At 53.6% G+C, this 23,480-nt stretch overlaps 1 protein-coding gene across 1 annotated transcript; it reads right to left on the minus strand.

The window, feature by feature from the left end:
• Nucleotides 1–17,120: 17,120 nt before the first annotated feature.
• On the minus strand, nt 17,121–18,494 carry GPRIN2 (G protein regulated inducer of neurite outgrowth 2). The gene has a single exon (XM_030335532.1). It carries the CDS (start codon nt 18,492–18,494, stop codon nt 17,121–17,123), a length of 1,374 nt encoding a protein of 457 aa, XP_030191392.1.
• Between the last annotated feature and the right edge of the window lie 4,986 nt (nt 18,495–23,480).

Genomic DNA, 23,480 nt, shown 5'->3' on the forward strand with positions numbered 1-23,480 from the left:
CCTGACAACATAAAAACTCAGGGCCTGTCCCTGTGGAAAAATATCCATCTCCAGAGCTGAAAGTTGTGGGAGTTTCCTGTTGCTGCTGTAATAAAATTGTCACAGACTTAATGGCTTAAAACAGCACAAGTCCATTATCTTACAGTTCTTGAGGTCAAAATCTAAGATGGGTCTGCAGGGCTGCACCTCCATGAGGGGCTTGGGAGCACCCCAAGTTTCCTTGCCTTTCTCGTATCCCCTGGCTCCTGGTCCCTGGACCCATCTTCAACCCAGCAATGCAGCATCTTCAAATCTCTGTTTCTCCCCCCTCTGTTTCTATCCTGGCATCTTCTCGCTCTGACCCTGACTCTCCTGCCTCCCTCTTGCAAAGACCCTGGTGATCACATTGGACCCATTGGGATCATCCAGGATAATCTCCCCATTGTAAGATCTTTCACTGAACCACATCTGCAAAGTCCCTTTGCCAGGCATGGGAGGGGACCCTTCATGGAGTCCGGGGATTAGGAGATGAACACCTTCAGGGAGGCATTACTCAGCCTACCAGAAGTTCTGAGTCAGGAAGCCCTAAAGATGGCAAAGGAAGGTTGGCATGCTATCTTCTTGTGCTAGGAATGTCTTTGCATGGGGTTCCCTGCACCAGACTCTCCCCTCTGCCCCTACTCACCCACACGCTCCTAGGAGGGAATGGGGGGAAAAGCCCCAAGGGACTTCTACTTGGCAGGTGTGTTCATACGTGTTGCCCTCAAAACCACTGTCTAAAGAACCTGCCAGGAGCTCCCCTGACACCCCACCTGGCCCAACCTCAGCTGGCTTGCCTGAAACCAGCCCCCACGCACCCCAATAGGCCACCCATCAGCACCTGGCCTCCTCAGTGAACAACATACCCAAGAGTAGAAGAGGTACCAAAATGCCAAGCAAGCATGGGTGCCCTCATTAAGGACCTGCCCCACCCAACCCCACATAGGATGCCTGCCTCAACACCACAGTCCTGGGTTGTGCTTTCCAGCAGTCAGCATGGACTTCATTTTGCCCCCACCCCAGACCCCATCTTCTGGGTGTTCTGGGCCTGAGAGCATCCATCATGGCCTGAAAGCCCCACCTGCAAGGGGTGTTCTGGCCTGAACCTGCTTTCCTGGCTTCTGGGAGCCCAAAACCAAGCCTGGCCACACCCTAGGAATAGCAGAGTCTGGAGCCCACAGAGACAGAACTTTGCTGAAGCCCGAGAACTTGGCTTTGAACCCAGCTCTAACTGGCATGTCACCTTGGGCAACTTGCTGAAGCTTTGAGAGGTTCAGTGTCCCTTTATCTAAAGTAGAAAAGCTGCTGCTTTCTGGGCACTTATCATGTCTCACGACAGCAGTCTCATTATTGCTAATCTGCCACTGCCTTCTTCTTGAGCTCGGGTCCTGGGTTTTGGAGGATCCCTGAGCACAGAGAGCCCAGCCATGTAGGAAGAGCTGAAGAGAGAGACAAGAAGGGGGAAGGAAAGGAGGGATGGGGGCCACTGGGGTCTCTGACACAGAAACTTGATGGAGATTGGAGAGAAAGGACTTCACGTGGGCAGCAGAAGAGGGAGAAGAAATGGGCAAGTGGCAGGTGGTGAGGCAATTTCCATGGAGGGTGCGGCATAACCCACTCGGGCCCCTACAGCATCTTCAGCGAAGCCAAGATTTCTCACCAGTGCTTTGGAGAGAGGAGCTCCTTCTGGAGACTGTGAGGAGAGGAAGAAGCTGATGCAGAGCCAGGCAGAAACTGCCCAGGGAGACATGGGGACCATGCCGCACTGGCTCCTTAATGTATCCTCAGCCCCTAGGAGGTACATGCATTTAGACCTATTTTACAGAATGGCAGCTGAGGCTCACAGAGGCCCAGTGACTCATCCAGTTTTGCACAGCAGTTGCAGAAGTGGGGGAGGCAGGCAGGATCCAAGCCCAGGTCAATCGGGCTCCAAAGCCTATGTCCCCAGCCCTGCACGGTGCTGCCTGGCTGGACTGTTAGAAAAAATGTTTGTACAAACACATCTAGCAGGGCAGGTAAAAAGCTTGGGACCCAGGGATCCCTGCACCCAGCTCTGCCATTGCCTTGGGCCCCCACCTGCAGGTGTAAGGTCCCACCAGAATATATCCAGCCCTCAGGAGGCACCTCGGAGCCCCCAAACCAGCAGACACAGGACACCGGGGCCAGGTTGGGGACAACGGATCCTACAGTAGCCAGGGGGCTGTTTCAGGGGGTCGCCACACTACACCCGGACCACATCCTGGGCTAGACCCTGGGGATGGAAGTGAATGCTTTGTGGGGAGAGACAGTCAGAAAACAGACAGTGACAAGAGGGCAAGAACCCGACTGAACTACAGGAGGGTAGGAAGCCCTTCCACCCAAGGTCACAGAAGAAACTCCACGGCAGTCCCTCCACCATTCCCTGAGAGAGGCAGCAGGAGCCCCTCAGGCAACATACTGACACAGGGGTGCTTGAGCCCCCCATTCCCCCCAGCCTTTGGGGAACTGGGGACTGGCCTCAAGAAGCCTTCATGTCAGCGGTGAGATGACCCGTCCCGGAGAGGAAGTCAGAGGCGCCAGCAGACTGAGAGAGAACCCTGGACTCTCAGTCTGGTAAGCCAGGGTTTACCGGTGCCAGGATCTCCAGGGAGATGGCTGAGCTCGACACGGCGTGGGCTCACAACCACTCGAATCACAGACCCCTGTGAACAGTCCCTGCCACCTCCATGTGCCAAGCATCAGGACCTACTCCTGCCCTCTGACCCCAGCACTCCCTCAGGCCTGGGCGTGGGACCCCAGATTTCAGCTGTGGGTGGGCTGGGCTCTTGCTGCCTGAGACCCCGCCTGGGCGGCCTCTTGGCTGCTGGCAGTGGTTCCACTGAAGCCCACAGGGGCCCCTTTGTCATGTCGACAGAAACACTGCCCGCCAACCTCTATCTTACCAGCAGAATCCTCCTCACCCACAGTCAGCTCTAACTGGGCCCCAGGACTCCATCCGAGGCTGGAGTCACTGATTCACTTTCCTACCGAGACCCTAGCTCCCCGGGGGGCCAGCCCCTTCCTCGATGGTACCTGCCACCCCCATACCAAGGGCTGATCTTCCTGGCGGCCTGGTGCGGGCCCCGGCACCTCCACCTCAGGCTTGCTCCTTCTCCACCCCACTGCCAGAATGATCCTCCAAAGCCCAAACCTGACTGAGGTCCTCCTTTTCTTCATAGTCTTCGGTGACTCCCCATGTCCATGGAATGAAGCCCGGCATTCAAGACACCCCTGATCTGGCCCCTATCTACCTCCAAAGCTTCGGCCTCCAGAGATTCCTTATTCCACCTCCCGCACCCTGGACCCACTAGACATCTCCCCGCTCCCTGGAATCCCCCGCATCGTCCGCACCTTTGCACATGCGATTCCTCAGCCTGGAATGTGTATTCTCCCCTCCCGACACACACCCCCAATCACCACCCATTCATTTTCTCTATGACCAACTCCCATTTATCTTTCAATGTCCTAGTCAAATGTCACCTCCTCTGAAACTTTCCCCAATAGCCTTAGAAATTTAGTGATTTTTCCCCCGCTCTGGGTTCCCACAGTACCCTGCTGGATTTACTGCTGTTGCAATGCTTTAGAGTACTGTTTCATTTTGTTTTCATTTCATCTCCTTCCTTACAAGACCTAAGACCTTCCCTGTCATATTACCAAAATATAGAGCATACTTGCTGAATGGATAAATGGAGAGCTGGGACAGATGGGACAGGATGGATGGTGGGGGATGGGTGGGTGGATGGGAGGACAGTCAATGATGGATGGTGGATGGAGATATAGATGAATGGATAGATGGATAATGGTAGTTAGATGGGGATGGGTTGTTAAGTGATGAAGGTATATAAATAAATGAATATCTGGATTGTGGTGAATGATGAAAAATGGATAGGTAGGAAGATGTATAGATGAATGATTAATGGATGGATTGTGAATAAATTAACATGTGGAGAGATAACGGATGGATGGATGGATGGATGGATGGATGGATTATTGATGGATGGGAAGGTGGTGAATGATGGGTAATGGATATGCAAGTGGATGGATGAGAATATCCATGGATAAACTGAGTGGTTGAAAGAGAAAACAGCAATAACAAAGAGGGAGGAGACAACAGAGAAACTTTTGCTGGAGCCAGAGAATCCATCTATCGTTGCCAAGATCCCCAGGCTAAACGGAATGAAACTCGGCACTAAGGCTTGGTGTTAGACCAAACCCCACCTCGCAGCCAATAGATCAGAAACTGACTGTAAGCATGCCGAGTACTCCCCAACACCTGTGAACAAAGTCAGAGAAGCTGCGCAAGACCTGTAGGTTGGAATGGTTTGTTTGTTTTGTTTTGTTTGGGATTACAAATCAGCTGGTAAGTGAATCCCAGCAGACAAGATTACATTGCCCATAACCCGACTAGGTCTGAAAGTGGGAGGTAGGGTGGGGGTGGAAATGACAAAAATGTCGGACCACAAATGCCCTGAGAAGCATGAGATTCCACGTTCGGTGGCCCAGGGGGATAGATGGTCCCTGGCGGCACCCCGTGGGACGGGGAGTAGCAGGCCTTGCCCAGGAGCAGTTCTGCAGGCCAGAGATGGCCGTGTAGGATGGCATGCCATAGCCCATGAGCTCAGAGAAGCTGCAGAGGGACAGAGGTGGCACTGAGGCTCTGCGGGGGCCACTACTCCTTGCACTTGGGAACTGGGGGTGGGACCATACCCCACGTGGAGTCTGCAATGCGATGACACAAGGCTCTGGGGAGGGCCCTGGGCTGGGATGGAGAGTGGAGGCAGGACGTAACTGGGAGAGATATAGACTATGGACAGAAGCCAACTGTCAGGAGAAGAAACTGGTTGTGGTGGGTGGTCACTCCCGGTCCTCGGTCCCCTCACTGTCACCCACCACTTTCCTCCCTCTGTGCCCCCTGGCCTCTGGGTGTCTCTCTCTGACTTCCCATCAGGTACAAGCTGAACTGTGTCCCCCAAATTCATTTGCTGAAGTCCTAGCCCCCAGTACCTCAGAATGCACCCTTCTATGGAGACAGGATCTTTACAGAGAAAATCAGGTTAAAGTGAGGTCATTAGGGTGGCTTCTAATCCAATTTGACTGGTGTCCTTACAAACGGGAAATCTGGGCTCGGAGACAGACATGCACAGAGGGAAGACGATGTGAGGACACAGGAAAAAGCCACCTACGAGCCAAGGAGAGAGGCCTGGAATAGATCCTTCCCTCCTGGTCCCTGGAACGAACCAGCCCAGCTGACACTTTGATCTTTAACCTCTCACCTCCCAAACTGTGAGACAGTTAGCGTCTGTTGTTTAAATCACTCAGTGTGTGGTGCTCAGTTACAGGAGCCCTAGCAGGGGGTACACCATCTCTCCGCGTCTGTCTCTTTGCTCTCTGTTCCTCGTTCTGTCTCTCCCTCATTGTCCTCCTTTAGGGTGGCTAACAATTTCAGGTTCCCAAGCCTATAGGGCTCTCCAGGCCATGGGTCTTGGAGGCGAAAACCAGGAAAACCGGGACAAATTAGCCATCCTTTCTCCTCCTCACCGTCTCTGTTTCTCCCTCTTTTTCCCTTTCTCTCTCTTCCTTCTCTCCAGTTCTCTTTCTCTCCCTGTCTCTCTGTGAGATCTGCCTTGTTCTATTAATGCCTCTCATAAACATTTGTTCTACACACAGTATCCAGGCCTGTGTGTGGTGTCTGGGATTATCAGTCAGGTGGGTGCACCTGGAAGGCAGCAAGCTGGGCAGGGCAGACGTCTTTATGCCCCGGTGACCATCGCGCTGCTCAAAGTGGGCAGGGCCCCCAGTATGCCTGGACGGCCAACCCAAATCCCTGCCCAGGACAGGCCTCCTTCACACCGCAATTCATAAAATGCTCTCCAATGCTGGTATTAGCAAACACTGTCCCCAGTTGAAGGTGACAAGATGTGCCTGGTATCTTAAGCTGCTGCCACTGTTTGCAAGGCATGAGCCTGACATACCAAAAAGTGTTTATTGAATGAATGGATGAATGGGTCCATTAGCTCACTGGATTAATTAAGAATATGGGAATCTGGGTACTTTTTTCTCAATTTAGCTGTGAACCTAAAATTGCTCTAAACAATAAAGTCAATTAGAAGGCAAACAAAAATACTTGTAATACACGTAAAAGGAGCATGTTATTGATATACAAAGAGCTCTAATAAATCAATAAGGGAAAAAGAATCCAATGAAAATGGAAAGCAGATATGAATAAGCAAATCATAAGCAGACTCAAATTGTCAGTAAATATATGACATAATAATAATAATAATAATAATAATAATAATACCAAACATTTACTTAGCCCTTGTTTTGAGCTAGGAACTCTGCTAGCAATTTATATGTATGACACCATTAAATCCTGAAAACCAACTAATAAGGCTAGTACCATTACTGTCCCCGTTTTACAGATGAGGAAACTGAGGTTCAGAGAGGTACAGCAATTTGCCCAACATCATACAGCTTGAGAACACCGGAGAGGAATTCTCACCCAAGCAGCCTGGCTAAACACAACCTCACTCACAGTAAAGGAAGTGCAAATCAAAATAACCATTAAGATATTAGTTTTTCATTTATCAAATTAGCCAAAATATTAAAGTGTGGTAACATTCAAATTTGGCACAGGTATGAGAAAATAAGGATTTCCATGTGTTATTTGTACAATCTTTTTGGAGGACAGTTTGCCAATATCCATAGACATTTTGTATATACAATCTGATAAAAACTTCATCCAAAGATATTCTCACATATGGACACAAAACTATATATACAAGGAAATTTACTTTTCCATGGTTGTTATAAACACAAAAAATATGAGAAATGACATAAAGACCAGCAGAAGAGAACTGGAACAATATCAGTAATAATTCTTGTATTCCATGCAATACAATACACCCAAGAGAACGAAAGAGGTAGACTCTATTATATAGCAATATTACTAGTAAGATGTATTAATATTCTTTCATTTTCTAAATGTCTTATTTATTTATTTTCAGAGAGAGACAGAGAGTATGAACCAAGGAGGGACAGAGAGAGAAAGACACAGAAGCCGAAGCAGGCTCCAGGCTCTGAGCCATCGGCACGGTGCCCGATGCAGGGCTCAAGCCCACGAACCATGAGATCATGATCTGAGCCAAAGTTGGATGCTCAACTGACCGAGCCCAGGCACCTCGCGAGATGCACTAATTTTTAAAATGAGTGCAGAATAGTATCAGAGTTGATCTCATTTGTATAAAATATTTAGAAGTCTGAGCTTGTGACTACAGAGGAAATCTGGAAGATTCACTGAAATTACAGCGGGAACTACAAAGAGGGGCGAGAGGCAGATCTTCACTGTGCCCTTTACACTATTTGAAATTCTTATCATGAACATATACTGTTTCAAAGCAAAAAGCCAAGGTCTGCATTGTTTGAAATTCTTATCATAAATATGTATTTCTTTCATTTTTAAAGAGTCAAATGAAAAGCCAGGCCTAGAGTCACACAGACTGGAGTTTGAATTCCAGCACTGTCAGTTGCTGGCATAAAACAGGGCAAGTTACTGGTCTTCTCCAAACCTCGGTCGTCGTGAAGTGAAGTAATCATGAGCAGTGAAAAGATAATGTATGCAAAATATAGTCAGTGCTTCTGCCATTTGTTTAGTGTCAAACTGTGACAGCCTTCACTCATCTGCGAGCTATGAAAAGCTGACATTTTCAATCAGTTGACTATGTGCACCAATAACCTTTTGTGGCAGATTTTTGGTTTCTTCCTTCCCATCATAATGCGATATCTGGAGGTGCAGCAACCATTTTGTGACCATGAGGACAGCCCTCATTAATACTGTAAAGATGACGGAGCAGAATTAAGAGAAGAACCTGAATCCTTGATGTCTTCATTGAGCCACGGAGACTACTCTAAAAGTGACTCAGTCAACTCTGAAATGAAGTTAAGAATTAAGTGGGAAATTGTGGCGCCTGCGTGGGTCAGTCAGTTAAGCGTCCAATTCTTGATTTTGGCTCAGGTCATGATCTCATGTTTGTGGGTTCGAGCCCCAAATCAGGCTCTGTGCTGACAGTGTGCAGCCTGCTTGAGATTCTCTCTCTCTTTCTCTCTCTCTCTCTCTCTGCCCCTCCCCTCCCTCCAAATAAATAAATAAACTTAAAAAATTTAAGTGGGAAATTAAACATCCTAATTGTTCAGATACCTTTGGTTCATAATTCAGTTACTTGCAGCCAAAAATGTCCTAAGGGAGATATCACCTTGGAGAGGTTGTGTGGGCATGGAATGAGATAGGAACACCTGCCTGGCACAGCCACTTCCCTTCTCTCCCTCCCACCCTCGTGCCACCAAAGAAGAGAAGCACCCCCCCCCTCAACTCCCTCTTTTAGTCCCAGGCACACCTCTCAGCCACACTTCACATGTCAGGTTCTCTCTCCAACCTCTCTCTTGGCTCGCATGACCTCTAACATGTTCAGCTGGCCTTGGGGACCACAGGGAGTCAGTGAAGACAAGGAATAACAGGAATAAAGGCTCTCAGGACAGCCCCCACCACAACAAACTTTAGACCCCAGTCCCTCTCTGACAGTCAACTCCAGCTCAGAAACCCCCTTCTCAGCCCGCTGCCTCCCATCCTCCCTCCACCAACAAAGTCAGTGACTCATGAGGGAAGACACAATCCTGGCTGTCTACACCTGCTCTCCCCAAGGCTCAGGAAGAGGACCCCCTTGGGGTGGGACCACCCCGCATTTAAAGGCTCCAGGTAAATTTTAAGACAAAGGCAAGTCAAAGAAGGGTTATAAAAACACACCCAAGTTCAGGGTGGAATGACAAAGGGTCCCACATCCAGCCCCCTTGGGGAGTATAACTCACAATTGGAATCCAAAGCTTTGTAAAATGAGGCTGTATTCCCCTCAGGGCTTCGGGTGCCTCCCCACCTCCGCCTGGACTCCACTCCCTCCACCTTCTTCATCGCTATCCTCCCGTCGGAAATCTTCAACCCCGTAGTCCTGGAGCATCTGGAGGAGGAGAAGAGCCGGGAGCAGGGCGCAGGCACGGGGTGAGATGGCTGGAGGTAGCTTGAGGCTGCTGGGGAGGGGACAAAGTCATTGGTTCCCAGCCTGCGCCCCCAGGTGTCTCTCAAGGAGCGGCTCTGAGGCCACTAGGGGGCGACCGAGCTCCTCCCGCAGGCGGCACCTCTGGCTTTCCTTCCCCGCACTGGAGTCCTGGGGGGGGCTGGGTACCCAGGGGACCTAAAGCTCTAGGAGAGGAGAGTGCCAGGCAGGGACAAGGCACAAAACGTAAGGGGATGGCAAAAGGCTCGGTAATCAAGATAAATAATGTTTTAGTGAATACTTTAAAATCAGAATAAATGCGGGGCGCCTGGGTGGCGCAGTCGGTAAAGCGTCCGACTTCAGCCAGGTCATGATCTCGCGGTCCGTGAGTTCGAGCCCCGCGTCAGGCTCTGGGCTGATGGCTCGGAGCCTGGAGCCTGTTTCCGATTCTGTGTCTCCCTCTCTCTCTGCCCCTCCCCCGTTCATGCTCTGTCTCTCTCTGTCCCAAAAAAAAAAAAAAAAAAAAAAAAAAAAGTTGAAAAAAAATTTTAAAATCAGAATAAATGCAAAAAAATAAATGACAAAATACCAAAAAGCCAAATAAAGGCAGGATCCCACTTTGCACCTTCAGCAAGACTCAGGCAATGTTCCTGGTGCCTCCAGTAGTGCCCAGTTGCGTGTCCAAGCTCTCCTGGGCCCAGAGCCCTGCTGGTTCCTGCCCACTCCCTCCCCAGCCCAGGGGTGTGACCTGGTAGGAGTCTGAACCACACCCTGAGTTGCACCAGGGCAGAAGGGAGTTTAGGGGTTGGAAACTTCTCAGGAAACCCCTTCCCCTCTCCCTGAACTGCCTCAACTCTGAAGGGAAAGAAAATCAGACCGCATAGTCTTCCTCAAGGGACACAGGCTGGGCTTATAAAGGCCACAAAGACTGAATACAAAATGGCACCCTTGGCCAACACCTCCCTGGACCTTGACTGCTAACAATGAGAAGTGGACAGAGGGAGGGCAAAGCAGAAGGTTTCAGGTAAGGGGCCAAGTGGACATGGGTGAGGAACTCCAGTCCTCCCCGGCAGGGCTCCAGCACCCCAAATTTAGTTCCACGATGAGTCACAGAAAATACCAGACCCAACAGAGGCTACCTACTTGGGCTTGCTCAGGCTTTCTCAGTGGGCATTTTCTTTTTTTTTTAATTTTTTTTTTCAACGTTTATTTATTTTTGGGACAGAGAGAGACAGAGCATGAACGGGGGAGGGGCAGAGAGAGAGGGAGACACAGAATCGGAAACAGGCTCCAGGCTCTGAGCCATCAGCCCAGAGCCTGACGCGGGGCTCGAACTCACGGACCGCGAGATCGTGACCTGGCTGAAGTCGGACGCTTAACCGACTGCGCCACCCAGGCGCAGTGGGCATTTTCTTAGGTGCCTACTTGGTGTCAAAGACAGAAGTCTCGTCCCCCTGTCCCCAGCCCTGGCTCCTAGACACAAACCAGTCCCACACAGGAGAGAGGCACAGAGATGGGACAGCACGCTGTGTCCCCAATGAGGCCCAGGACATGCCCCAATCTCCCAATCTAATTACAAGCCAAGCAAGAAGAGTCTGAAAGCACGAAAGAGGAGATGGCCTGCCTAAAACTAGCAGATGGAGACCACACATCCGGTGTGCCCCTCAGGTGACCTAACCAGCCAGGCGCCAATAAGGGCCACCAAAACTGAAGACTGATGGGATACCAAAGTTCCTCCACTTACCCAGGAGGACAACTGATTTCCCTTTTGGAGGCAAAAAGGATGGAAACTTGACAATGTGATCCCAGGTTAGCCCAAGGAGGCCTCCTTCTCTAGGGAGATGCTCAGAAGCTCTTTGGCACGCTCAGATGTTTTGGTTTTTACCGAGACAGAGAACAGGCAGGTGGATAGGAAGAGCCCAGACTTGTGAAAAGCAGGAATGCTGAAACCCAGACCCAGCCATGGCTGGGGGAGAAGTGGCCACGAGAAGAGCAAGCATTGCAGCAGGAGGATTAGGGCAAGGCAGACCCTTGGCAGCAGGGGCAAGGACTGCGGGACAGTGCAGAGACACAAGGCTTCTGGAGGGCACAGAGGACCAGATACAGAAGAGGAGAAGGGAAAGACTGAGATTAAAGAGAAACAGGGGTTGGGGAGAAAAACACCAAGAGCAGAGCCTTCCCACTGGGCCCTGTCTGGACATCCGGGGAGGCACTGCACTCCCATGACCACATTCTTGGGTGCCCGGTGTCTCTTCTCAGGAGTGTTTCAGAAATGGAAAGCTCCAGGCCAGGACAGACTGGGTGAAGCGTACATGGCTAAGAGCCACATACCTTAAAATGGGACACACTCACCAGCCCTGAGCCCCTCAGATGTGGACTGCCATGTTCGCTCAATTCCCACATTCCGTCCTATAAAGTGGGGCCATAAAACATGAATTCTAGGACACCCATTTGGGAGCACGTTTCAGGGTACAGACCTGCCTCCTTGCTGAGCTACCCCACGCTTGGAGAGGGAGAAATGACGAATGAGTCATGGAGGGTCACCACGGAAGGGAGCAAAGGCAATGTTTACCCAACTCTTGGAGCAAGAGAGTCAGACCCTACCTGTCCACCTCCAGTCCTAAAGGCCAATGCAACTCTGATTTGGTTTGGTTTTCCTTAACCAACATCAACTTTCCTGAGATATTTTTCATGGCTTATTATCTTTATGTAACTAGCCCCATGTCTATCCATTAGAGAGACCTCCACCCAGCTTCAGAAAGACTCTTATCATAAAGGGTGAGCAGCCCCACGGAAAGGCCCATTGAAGAAGGTGCTAGATAGAGGCCAGCTGTGATGAGTGTCATGCTCCTCACAGCCACCCCCCAGGAACCTCGAGGTGAGCCCTGATGTGCCCGGGGCGGGGGGTGGGGGGATGAAAAGGAGGTGTGCCAGCACACAGTGGGGTGGCTTCCCATCTCCAAAAAGGTTACAAGGGAGAGTCTGTGAATCTTAGCTTGCTGCAGATCTCAAACTTCTAGAACAGCTTGTTAAACAGAAGTAAGATGTTAGAAAGGGAAGCAGCGATCACCAGAACCAGAACCGGCTATGTGGACAGCGAGGACTCCAGTCAAGCCCCTACCCCCCTTCCTTGTTTGGATGGGAGGGTCCCTGGGCCGGGACTTGGGTCAGAAGAGTGCTACTGATGTTGAAGACCCAGATTTGCACAAATTCACCTTAAACGGACTTGCCCATGATGACTGTTGATTCACAGGGACCTGGGGACCAGTGCTGACCTACAAGATGACTCAGTGACAGGCCGTGGGCTCTGTGTGGCCCTGCTCTGCCTGACAAGTTGGTTGGAAACTGATAAAGGACTAGTCATAGCTTCAGATGACCAAACTAGGCCAGGCCAGAACGACAACCAAGAAGGAATTTAGCATCGGCAAACGTAAAGCTCTGCAGTTGAGTGACCAAGGTCACTCAGCATGAACACAAAGGAGACAACTGTTTCCGAGCTGCTCACAGAGAGAAGTTCTGGGCACTCTGCAGGCTGTGGACTCCATACACGTCTACTGGGTGAGAGGGCTGCTCAGGGCATGAGTGCAACCGTTGATGAGTGTGCCCCCCAGACCCCACAGATGCCCTTGGTTTCTGTGCACACCTCCCCTGGGATAAGGGGCCTACAACGCCATACAGAGACCTTCCCCAGGGCTCCTGGAGCCTCATAGCCTGCCTGCCACAGCCAGGATGCCTGGAACTACCCACACACATGCACAGACCCCTGGCCCCCATGGCAGGCATGCCCCAGGTCTCCCCTACGGGACCAAGGCCAGGACTTTACCTGAAATCACACCCTTCTTGACTTGCACTCCCCACTCCCTTTTCCTTAGTCAATCCAGAATCCTCATCCTAGCATGAGCTTCTGGGAGCCCAGCCCCAGACTAGCCTCCTCAGCATGGCTCCAGGAACCACAATTTCAGAAAGCCAAGGCCAGAGTACATGTGACCTAAGCAGGGTATGAAGCACAGGGTAAAGGACCTTGAAGGAGGCTCTAAATGAGGAATGGCCAAGATGGGATGTGGACCTTGATCAGAGCCAAGTTGGCCAGGCAAGAGCTAGCCCCTGACTGTGGCCATGGAGGTAGGCCAAAGGAACACTGGCACACGTGGTGAATGCCAGCTCGGTGCCAAGCGCTTTACGTGGGTTATTCCATGTAATCCTCGGAGCAAGCCAAAGAAGGAGGCACAATTATCATATCATCGTGAGGAAGTCGAGGATCAGTGAGGTCAGTAACTTGCCCAACATGGCTACAGGTGAGATCCGGGATTCAAACTCAAATTTTAGACCACTAAACTGTAGTGCCCACCCTCCCCCACAATGCCCAAAGTGCCAGGATCTGCACTGGGAAGGCCCTTTGCACCTGTCAAATAAGAATCCAACACTTCTGGGGACAGAGACCCAATCCAGCTGACACAGGAGGTGATGTCACAGTGGGACAGGCCCATTCTCTGCTTTTCCAGCCCCACCCCGTATACACATCGTGACCTCAGGCGGGTAGTAGCCTATACTCTGGGAGCAACGCCTTCTCCCTTAGGGTGGACTAGTGATTCCCTGTGGAGGTATCAGCAGCCTGGGGCTTGACAAAAGATGCCTGCTCTGTGACCTGGCCATGCCCAGAGGTGATAAGCTCCCGGAAGCCGGGCTTCAGCTGTTGGGGGCCCGGAAGGCTGCCAGAAAGGAGAGAACAGTGGACAGAAGGGAGGAGTCCCTGGAGAAGAAAGAGGGGGGCTGCTGCCTGGACACGGAAGCTCAGAATCTAGGGCGGATGTTCTGAAGGACAAAATCTGTCAGAAAAAAACAAGACCAGCCAGGACCATGGACCCTTCCCTAGCAAAGCTCTGACCTCCACTACTTTATTCTAAATTCAAAACAAAACACATGTACAAATAATGAAATCCATCACCTGCCAGAGCAGGGCCTGAAGGGGACCCAGAAAGTCTGGTCAGAAATCTGGAATCTGAAGGGAGATCTGTAAACTAAGCTGGTGGCCATGTCTTGAGACCCTAAACCACTGCTGGTCAGGCCCAGCCAGGGAGGGGCCACAGCAAGGGGATGGGGGCCGGGGTTCGTTCTCCAGGTCAAACTCAGATTTAAGCTGCAGCCAGCCCAGGTGGACCCACTGGCGAGGCTGTGCAGTCTGGCTAGTGGGGCCACGGCCAGGGCAGCAAGCTTAACCAGGAAGTTACGATGGGGTCCCCAGCCACGCACAGCCCCAAGGCTGGACACAGGCCAGACTGGATTCCAGCACCACCTTGCAAACGTTTATCTTGGTCACGATGAGTTGGGTGGAAGGACTGGCTAGGCCTTCCCACTTGGGGCCCAGCCCAGCCTGCCATCCTGGCACACCAGGTACAGCCAGGAAGGGGTACTGATTGGCACACAGCAGCCAAACAGAGAATGAACTCAAGGGAATTTGCATGTGACAGAGAAAGTCTCTAAGGGTTTCAGCCAAATATCCTGGCATGTGGCCCTTCACCTGCCTCTCCTCGTCCCAGGTAGTGGCCTCACCTCCTTTTGCTCAAACTGGAAACCAGCCTCCTAAAACTCTTCCTCCTTTCTGAAGCCACTGCAGGCCCTGTGTGCACCCGTGTGTGCATGTGTGTGTGCATGTATGTGCATGAATGCCCAACCCCCAGCTCCCTTTCCATCTCCCCGACAGGCCCCTCCCTTGGCTCGCACACCCATATCCCCCTGGGCCCCAGCCTCCCACCTCTCCCACACTAATCTCTCCAATGGCAGCCAAAGGGATGTTTCCAAAATGAAATCTGGCCCCATCACCCTTTCCGCAGCTCCCCGAAGTCCGCTTCCTTAGTCACACAGGGATCCTCACCACGGGGACCCCTTGCCAACCTCCCAACCCAACAAACACCCCAACCCAACGTGCATTGCGGTGACTCACCATGGCGCAGGCAGGACAGGGGCCTCCATGCCTCTGACCAGGCTGTCCTGTCTGCCTGGTACGCCCCTTCCCACTGCCACCTGTCTAGCCTCACTGTGTCAAGACCCCGCTCAGTTGTGGCCTTGTGCGCTGGTGCCCCCCCCCCCCACTCCGTTTCATCACCTGTCACCTCATGGCCCCACAGCTGGGGCTCCCAGAGCCCTGGTGCAGCACCAGGCACGTGGGCAGCCTGGTACGCACGTGTCATCGCCCAGAGTGTGATGGGCCTGCCTCACAGAACACCCAGAGACACAGACGCGCTGCGCAGTAGCCAGAGCCTACGCGTGCGTGAAAACCTGCTTGTGCACATTTTCACCTTTCACCACGCCAAACCCCTCTGCCCCAGCCCCACCCTCAGAAGCAGTTCTGATGTGCTGTCATTTTTTTTTAAAGCAGAGTGGGAAGGGTGCGTTTGGGGGTAAGAAAGCCCCACCTCAGGGCCATGGGAGGCATTCAGACCTCATGCATGCCTTCCTCACCTTGTTCCTTTGGCCCGTTAGAATGCCAGCCCTGCTTTCCAACCCGCTTTTGGAGGAGTCATTTCCACCACAGTGAGTACAGGGTCCTTGAGGTGGGGAAAACTAAGCCAGCTGCCAGGTCCCGGGTTCCTAAGTGCAGGAGGCCCAGGAACAGGGTCAGGTCACGGGCAGGGCTGCACATGGGCCCTTACTCCACCCTCCCAAGCCAGGGGACCCTGAGCAGCACACTGACCTGGCTCCCTCTTCAGGGCAGGCTGGCGGATTGTCCCAGGAGCTTAGGATCTTCAGCGCTAAGCCCCAGGATGAGAACACAGGCCCACTCCCAAACTCCACAGGTCTTGGGAGGTCCTTGGGCAATGAAGCCAGGCTGTGCCAAGCCTGTGCCCTGGGTTCCTCACAGCATGACCCCAGTCCCCCGTTCCTGTCCCACATCAGCTCACATGGGCAGGGCTGGGAGGACAGGCTCACAGGCCTCCCAGCTCCCCACGACCTCACAGCTCTGGCCATTTCCCACCAGGTGAAAAACCCCACCCCAGGCTCCTTCCCTCCTCCTATCCATTTCTGCCTTCTCTCCTTCCAAGAACCACACTGGCCGGGAATAAGTCCTTAAGCCAAAGGAATGAGGTGATAATGGTGTCGTTTCAGGCACTGCAACGTATTTGGGGACAAGTGACCACGTTTTCTCCCCTTCCTGAGGCCAGCCCCTGACCCGATGACCAACAAGGAGGGCTGGCTCTTAGCAGCAGCCCCGGGCCCTTCTGGGATGCCCGGTGCCCTGGTACGGATGTAGACCCCGCCTCCCCAACCCTGTCAGCTCAGTGAGGGTGCAGACAGCCCATCTCATTCCCCAAGGATTCCACAGAACCTAGCACAGGATACAGACTCAATAAATCCTTCTGGTTCATGACTACACTGCACTGACCACCAATGTGCTGCGGGAAAGTAGCCCAGGCTTCAGCCAGCCCTGGCTCTGAATCTCGGCCCACCACCTCCAGCAGTCCAACGGGCATGTCAGCCACGGCCTTGCCAAATGCCTGTGGTTTCACCCATAAATCGGGGCAAAGAGGCAAAGACTCAACAAGGGAAGGTGACAAGCACAGTGTGCGGCACATAGGAGGTCTTAAACAGTGTCGGTGGCCATCCCCAAAGACCCAGCCAGTCCCTGTGTCACGTGGGGCCCCAACTTTCATGTCAGGAATTGGTTGTATCTGAGCCCTGCTTTAAACTACAGCCACCAAGAGTCCCAGGGGAAATCATGGCAGAGTTCTGAGGAGACACTAAACAGAACGTCGAGAATTTTTACAGAAAAATCAGGATCTCCCTTACGCACAGTGCTGAAAGTCTGTCCCAAAGTTCAGAGCCTGGATGTGCAGGGATGTGGCTCTCAGGAATGAAGCCCTTAAAAACCAGCCCAGCTGCAAGGAGAAGGAAGTCCCCAGGCTGCAGTCCTGTGCCCTGCAGTCAGCCAACAGCAGAGACACATCCACGGCTGCCAGGAGGTCCAAGGAGCCCGGGGCCCCCACTGTCCCTGGCCTGGGGCTGAGTCCACGGGCCCAGGATAGCTCTGAGGGCCATAGCTCCTCACTCGGGAGCTGCACTGGAGCAGCCGCAGCAGCTGGGGCGCCTCAAGGACTGCATGACAGCACGCAGAGGCCCCCTCCGGCCCTCTGCAGACAGGCTGTCCTCGCTGGTGGGTGCCCGCTGCAGCTGCTCAAACTGCATCTCCAGATGCTTCTGGATGGCCACACCAAGTACCTCAGGGTCCACTGCAGCTCCATACACCTCCCAGGTCATGCCCTCAGCATCCCATCGCACATCCCGCACAGGGGATGGTGCCTCCTCCAGGTCGGACCCCAGAGTTACCTCCGGGAATGTGTGCAGGGCCACGGGGGCTTCCAGGGGTGGGCTGGTGGCCACAGCCTTGCAAACCGCCATGGGGGCTGCCTGTACACCAGCATCCTGGGCTGACAGAGAGGATGCCAACACGGGGGCCAAGTCACTGGCTGAGGTCATGGTCCATACATCCTTGGTCCTGGTACCAGGCTCCGTGACCAACCCGGTGGGACCCCAAGGGTGGGCACAGCAGTGGGAATGCCCAGGGAGCCCCCCAGGCAACCTGCACTGGAACCTCACCCCATGCTGAGCCTGCAGCCCAGACTCACTTACCGATGCCACTAGTTTGGGAAAGGTCAGGATCCCCGGGGCTGGCAGGGCATGACAGCAGCCACCGGTCCCCACCTCTCTCATATTGCAGAGGAGAGTTGCTGGGGACAGGGCATGGCAGGAGGTCGTGGCTGGCTGCCCGGTGGCTTTCGGCCCAGCCTGGGGGCTGCTGCTGTGGGTGGTTGTCCCTCCCAGGTCTAGTGGCGCCACCCACACCTGACTGTCTCCCAATGTCCAGGCTGAGTTCGAAGTCCCTTCCTCTGGAGCCAGGTCCCTCTCTAGGCCTGCAGGGGCCCGGCCTCCCTGGCCAGAAGTACTACTGGGCTGCAGCTGAGCCCTGTGGACCGGTGAGCTGCCAAGGGCCGAGCAGCTGAGGCTGGCTTTATGGGCACCACTGTGGCCCCGGGTCTGGGTGCTGCGCACCAGGTCCGAGTGGCTCCTCTGCATGGCAGCGGCACCGGGGGCCCTCAGGCGACCCAGGTCACCACCACCCACGGTAGACACATTGCCCACAGTGCTGCTCCGCCAGTGGCCCACAGCACGGGGCCGGGGCCGGGGGCTGGAGGCCTGCGTCTGCTCCGTGCTCTCAGCGTGGTGCTCCTCTTCCTCCAGGACCTGCGGACTGGCGCTGGCCTCGCCTGGCTGGGCCTGCCATACAGTGCTGCTGGCACTCTTGCGGAGCTCTGGTCTCTGCCCCTGGCCTTCCAACAGGCTGGAAGAGCTCCGGGACAGGGGCTGCGGGCAGGGACTCCGGGGTGGCCGGGCACCCTGGTCAGGGTGGCTGGTGCTCATGATGCCTGCAGGAGAGAGAGAGAGGGAAGGGAGTTGAATGGACTCCGCTCTGGGCTCACACGGTACAAGGCACACAGCAGGGCATAGCTTCAGCGCTAGCCTGGATGATGGCTTGGAGCCAGGAGCCAAACAGTGACAGGACACCAGACACTCCAAATCAAGATTATCACACATCATACACAATATGACACTGCAAATATCTAATAACCGGTACCAAGTGATTAGAACCAGCCCTAGGGTAGGGTCCTGGATTATGTGGAGGGAGGAGAATCCAGGGGAGAGGCCAAGGCTGCCAGGACACTGGGGGCGGGCGCTTTGGGACAATAACTCTTAGTCAACCAGCACAGGAGTATCGCAGTATTTTAATAACCAGTAAAGCTTGACTGGCAAATACTAGCTGGGTTCCTCCCAGAACTGTCCGTATCCATCTTGCTTTGGACTGGGGCCTCCCGGGTACAGAGTCGTCGTTCAAAAGAAGTTTGTGAGATAAATGAAAAATGAATAGAGGGCACACAGAGGACATGCCCTGGGTTCTCCCCTGGCCCCCTCCCCACCCTCTCAGGCCTAGCCTGGTTGGGCGATCATGTCTCTGGGACTCAGTCTTGGCAGCTGTGAAGGGGAAGGGGTTTTCTGACTCCCTTGTCTGGCTCCAGGGTAGGGAGAGACCCCACGCACCAGCCCTTTACACACAGGACACTTGGCAAATGCTCACTCATTCCACAGCCATCTTCAGAGCACACAATGCATGCCTGGCCCTGGAGTTAGGGGACATGGAACTAAGATCCTGTGCCTCCAAGAATGTGGTCTAATATCACCAATTGGAAATGCCCTCCATCAAATTTAAATGCCCTCTTGCCAAGTGTGCTTGCACCCACCTTGCCTCCCTCCTTCCCTGCCTTTCCTGTCTCTCCGCAGCCACACAGACCCCTCTGGACCTGCTCACTGACTCTGGCCCTTCAAAATCAGCACCTCCTCCCAGAGAAGCTCTCCCAGGCTGGGCCGGCTCCATCTCTGGTTGAGCACTGTCTCGCCTGGATGCAATAACCTGGCCACCCCACCAATCCGAAGCTGTCAAAGCAGGCCTGCGCCCTGTCCCCCTCTATCTGTCCAGCACCTAGCGCTGCCCTGACACACAGCTGGCCCTCAGAGAATGTCTGCCACGTGCCTGGCCGAGAGAACAAGAGAATACAAGAGTAAACCCACAGAGGAAAGTGCTGAGCACCAAAAACGGGGTCTGAGAAAGGGCATTTCCAGGAGAGCTCACTTTGTGTGACGGATCAGAAAAGGCCTCCTGGAGGTCAGGCCTGGAGAGAGAGGAAGGAGAGGTGCCGGGAGAGGAGGAACAGGATGAGCAGAAGGCAGGAGGCACATGAGGGGAGAAGGGGGCTGAAGGCCGGGCAGGGCCCGAGGGGGAGGAAGTGGGGTCAGGGCATGTGGGCCAGCCTGGCCCTGGCCGAAGCTGTGAATGAGGAATATCTCCCAGAGACTCCCTGCCAGGCAGGACCAGCTGCAGAAACAGGGTGGGGGAAGAAGCAACAGCCGCAGTTTGGGCAATCCCGGTCCTGCCCTTCCACCCCCGGGGCTGACAAGAACCGCCAGGAAACAAGCCACCTTGACCAGGGGAGCAAGGCCACCTGAAAGGGAATTCGGAAAGGGCTCTCAGAAACTCCGTTTCTGTATAATGACAAACTTCTTCTGCCCCAGCACTCAGGAGACAGCTGCTGGCTATTCAAGCCAACAGTGAGGATGCTTCTGGAGCTGCAGTCCCCTGAGAGCTCGAGGCCTGCTGTGGAGTCCAGTTCAGCACAGCTTCTGGGCCGATGGAAAGATCTGCACTGTCCGATTAGATCAGCACTGGCCACATGTGGCTACTGAGCACCTGACAGACGGCAAGTGTGACTGAGAAACTGGCTTTCTAATTTTACTTAAATTGAAGCAATTTAAATGGCAATGGCCACATGTGCCTAATGACTACCATACTGGACCGTGCAGCTCTAGACACAGCTCCTGCCTGGACAGGAGTGTCCCATCCCTGCTGCTCCTTGGGGCTGAAGCCAGACTGGTCCCTGGAACAGCCAAGAAAAGGATGAGTAGCCAAGAGAGGACTAGAACCCAGTCCCTATTCTCAAGGAGCTCTAAGATGGATGTATAAAGGGCAACAAAGCCATTAACCATCACAGTGATGATAATAACAGCTCCCAGTACCTACTCACCTTGTGCCAGGCATGTGCCACATCCTTTGACACACTGTCTCATTTAAGTATCAGAGCAGGCTCATGAGATACATCAACCCCATTCTACAGATGAAGAGGCCAAAGCTTAGAGAGGTTTACTGACTTGCCCACAGGCACAGTGAGTGCTAAGTCAGGAAGCAAACCCAGGAGTGCCTGAGGTTCTCTGTGCCCACTCTGAGCACTGTGCAGACCTCCACTGTGGCCATCTTTTTACTTGTCTGTTGCCCTGACTCAGCTGAAGCCCCAGCACCCAACACAGCATCTGGCACTTGCAGTGGCTTCCATGACATGCCAGTGGGACTGGCTGAGTACCGACTCAGTCCATGACTGAATGAGTGGGAACAAAGCCTGGACCCCCACCCACCTGGAGTCAGGAGAGCAGGGGATATACCTGCTAGCTGGGAAAGCTGTGGTCACCAGCAGCTCCGGGCAGGCGACAAGCACCCAGCTACAGGTCCAAGAACACCAAGAAAGCCCTATCTGGACAGCCTACACGGCCGCTGGCTGAACCCCACCTACCCCAAACCCTCCTAGGGAGCGGGGCCATAAAGAGCCAGGCCAGGCCCTGCCCCCTGCCCTGAGGAAACAGGTGGGATGAGGCTGGGGGTGCCCTCAGACCCCCCCCCCAGGGGCTAGTGAGAAGCCACCAGTGACAAGGGTCCCAATGTCCCTGCCTCACCAGATGGCTGTCCAGTGACCAGGACTAGCCATGACCCAGAGAGAGCAGTGATCACAGAGACCCCAGTCTGGTGGGTATCTGTGGCTTCCCTTCCTCACCTCACCTCCACAAGTGGCAGGTGACAAATCTGAGGCCCAGAGCAGCTCAGAAATTTCAGAGAGCCCACAGCTGAACCCCAACAGGATATTTCTCCTACCATCTGGCCTTCCCAGCTCTGAAGAAGGGAAGTACTCTGAGGAATGCCACTCAAGTCATCCCAGGGAAAGGAGGTTTCCCACACCCCCTATCACTAAGAACAGGGGCCTCCAGGGAGTGAGGGGAGCTGACCAAATGACCTTGGGAGTTGTGGGTAAGCAGGAGGGACAGGGGTCTGCTTCTAACGCTGACTCTTCCCCTTCCTGTGAAAGCACCCGCAGGTGCACACCTCCCTCCCTGAGCCTCAGTTCCCCAGTCTACAGAACGGAAGTAAGTCTCCACTGCAAGGTTGCTGTGAATCCTAATATGATGGAACAGCAATTGCTAATAATAACCTTCTCTTTCCTCCTCCCATCAGGAGTGGCCTGTGCTCAAGGTATCACAGAGACTAGTACTGGTGGACAGAAAGGCCTTTTTAGGAAGCCACTGAGACACCCAACAGGTTAGCCCAGTCTTGCTTCCCAACCCTTCCTGTCTTCGTCTCATCCTAGAACCCAGTCACCACCCGTGTCCCCAGGTCTCCATCACCATACAAAGCTTCCCAAGCCTTACTTTGGGAGGATACACATGCACATGCTTACACATGCATGCACGCAGACACACACATGTGGAAACACACAAGTGTGAATTCTGCCTTCCAGCTGGCTTGAGTGGCATGCCCACCTGCCTTACAAATCATCTAAAAGGCTCTGGGTTCACCCCAAAGAGACCCTAGGAAGATGTTTTAGCACCAGATAAATGACAGGTACGTGGAGGTAGCCAAGACCCCTGGTGTTCTTTGACACCTTATTGTTCTCTCTCCTGCCCCATTTGATGCCAAAGTTGCAACGTGGACGTGCCTTGTGGCCAATACAGGACTCTCCTGGTGCCTCAGTTCTGCTGGTCAGTAAATGGAAGAACAGCCAGTTTCACATGCAGCAATCAACCAATGTTATTTTGAGTAAAACCTCCCAGTTCTGCAGAAACTTTCACACTGGCCCAACCAAAGAAACCGTTAGGTTGACTTGGTCAGAGATTCTAGCTCCCACCATATCACCCAGGCCTTTTAGGGTGTGCCCAGGGGGACCACCAAAGCCACTGCAAGCAGGCCTTGTCTCAGACCACACTGTGGCATCCATATACATCTCTTGTTAAGCGACAGGCATTTGGATGATGACTTCTGCTTCCAGCAAAACCAAAACCGGAAAAGCAAATCCAGGTGGTCAGGAGGGGAAACGGCTCCAATGTTAAAATATGGACTTTAACCCTCAGGGACCAGGTAGGGCACCACACAAAATCCTCGTTGGATAGTGGGGGCATGGCAACCTCCAGCAGGTGGTCTGGTCCATCCCAGCGGCAAAAGGGGGCCTGACGGGACCACTCAAGGCCAAAGTTGGGCAATGCAGCAAGAAGCATTCCTGAGCTACCAAGTAGGACTGTTTGAAGGGGACAAAATCTGCTCACCACAGAGAAGACGAAGGGGCCTTAAGTACAAAATGCCCAGGTCACAAGTTGTGCCAGTAAAGGGTTCTGGGATAACTGTGAGGCAAAGGCCCAAAGGACCCCGCTCTGCTCACTAGAGAGAGGCCAAGGCCCCCACCAGCCCCAGAGCTTTCTCCCCTGAGGAGGATTTGCCCACACTTCCCAAGTGGTGTCTGGGGTGGAGAAGGTAAGCCTCCAGGCCCAGGTGCCGCAAAACAAAGGCAGCCCGGGGAAGCCAGTGTCTCCCTACCTGCATGCTCCCAGGCACCCGTGCACCCATTTACCAGCATGGGCCGGAGCCCCACCCGTGGCCACATCAGAGGCCGACGCACAGGCCCGTTTACTGTGGGAGCCGGCAGGAAACAGCATCTCCACGGCTGCACGCCAAACGTGCAGGCCGCCTCTGGCTGTGGGGCC

Source organism: Lynx canadensis, chromosome D2 (assembly GCF_007474595.2).
Source record: "Lynx canadensis isolate LIC74 chromosome D2, mLynCan4.pri.v2, whole genome shotgun sequence".
Lineage (NCBI taxonomy): Eukaryota > Metazoa > Chordata > Mammalia > Carnivora > Felidae > Lynx > Lynx canadensis.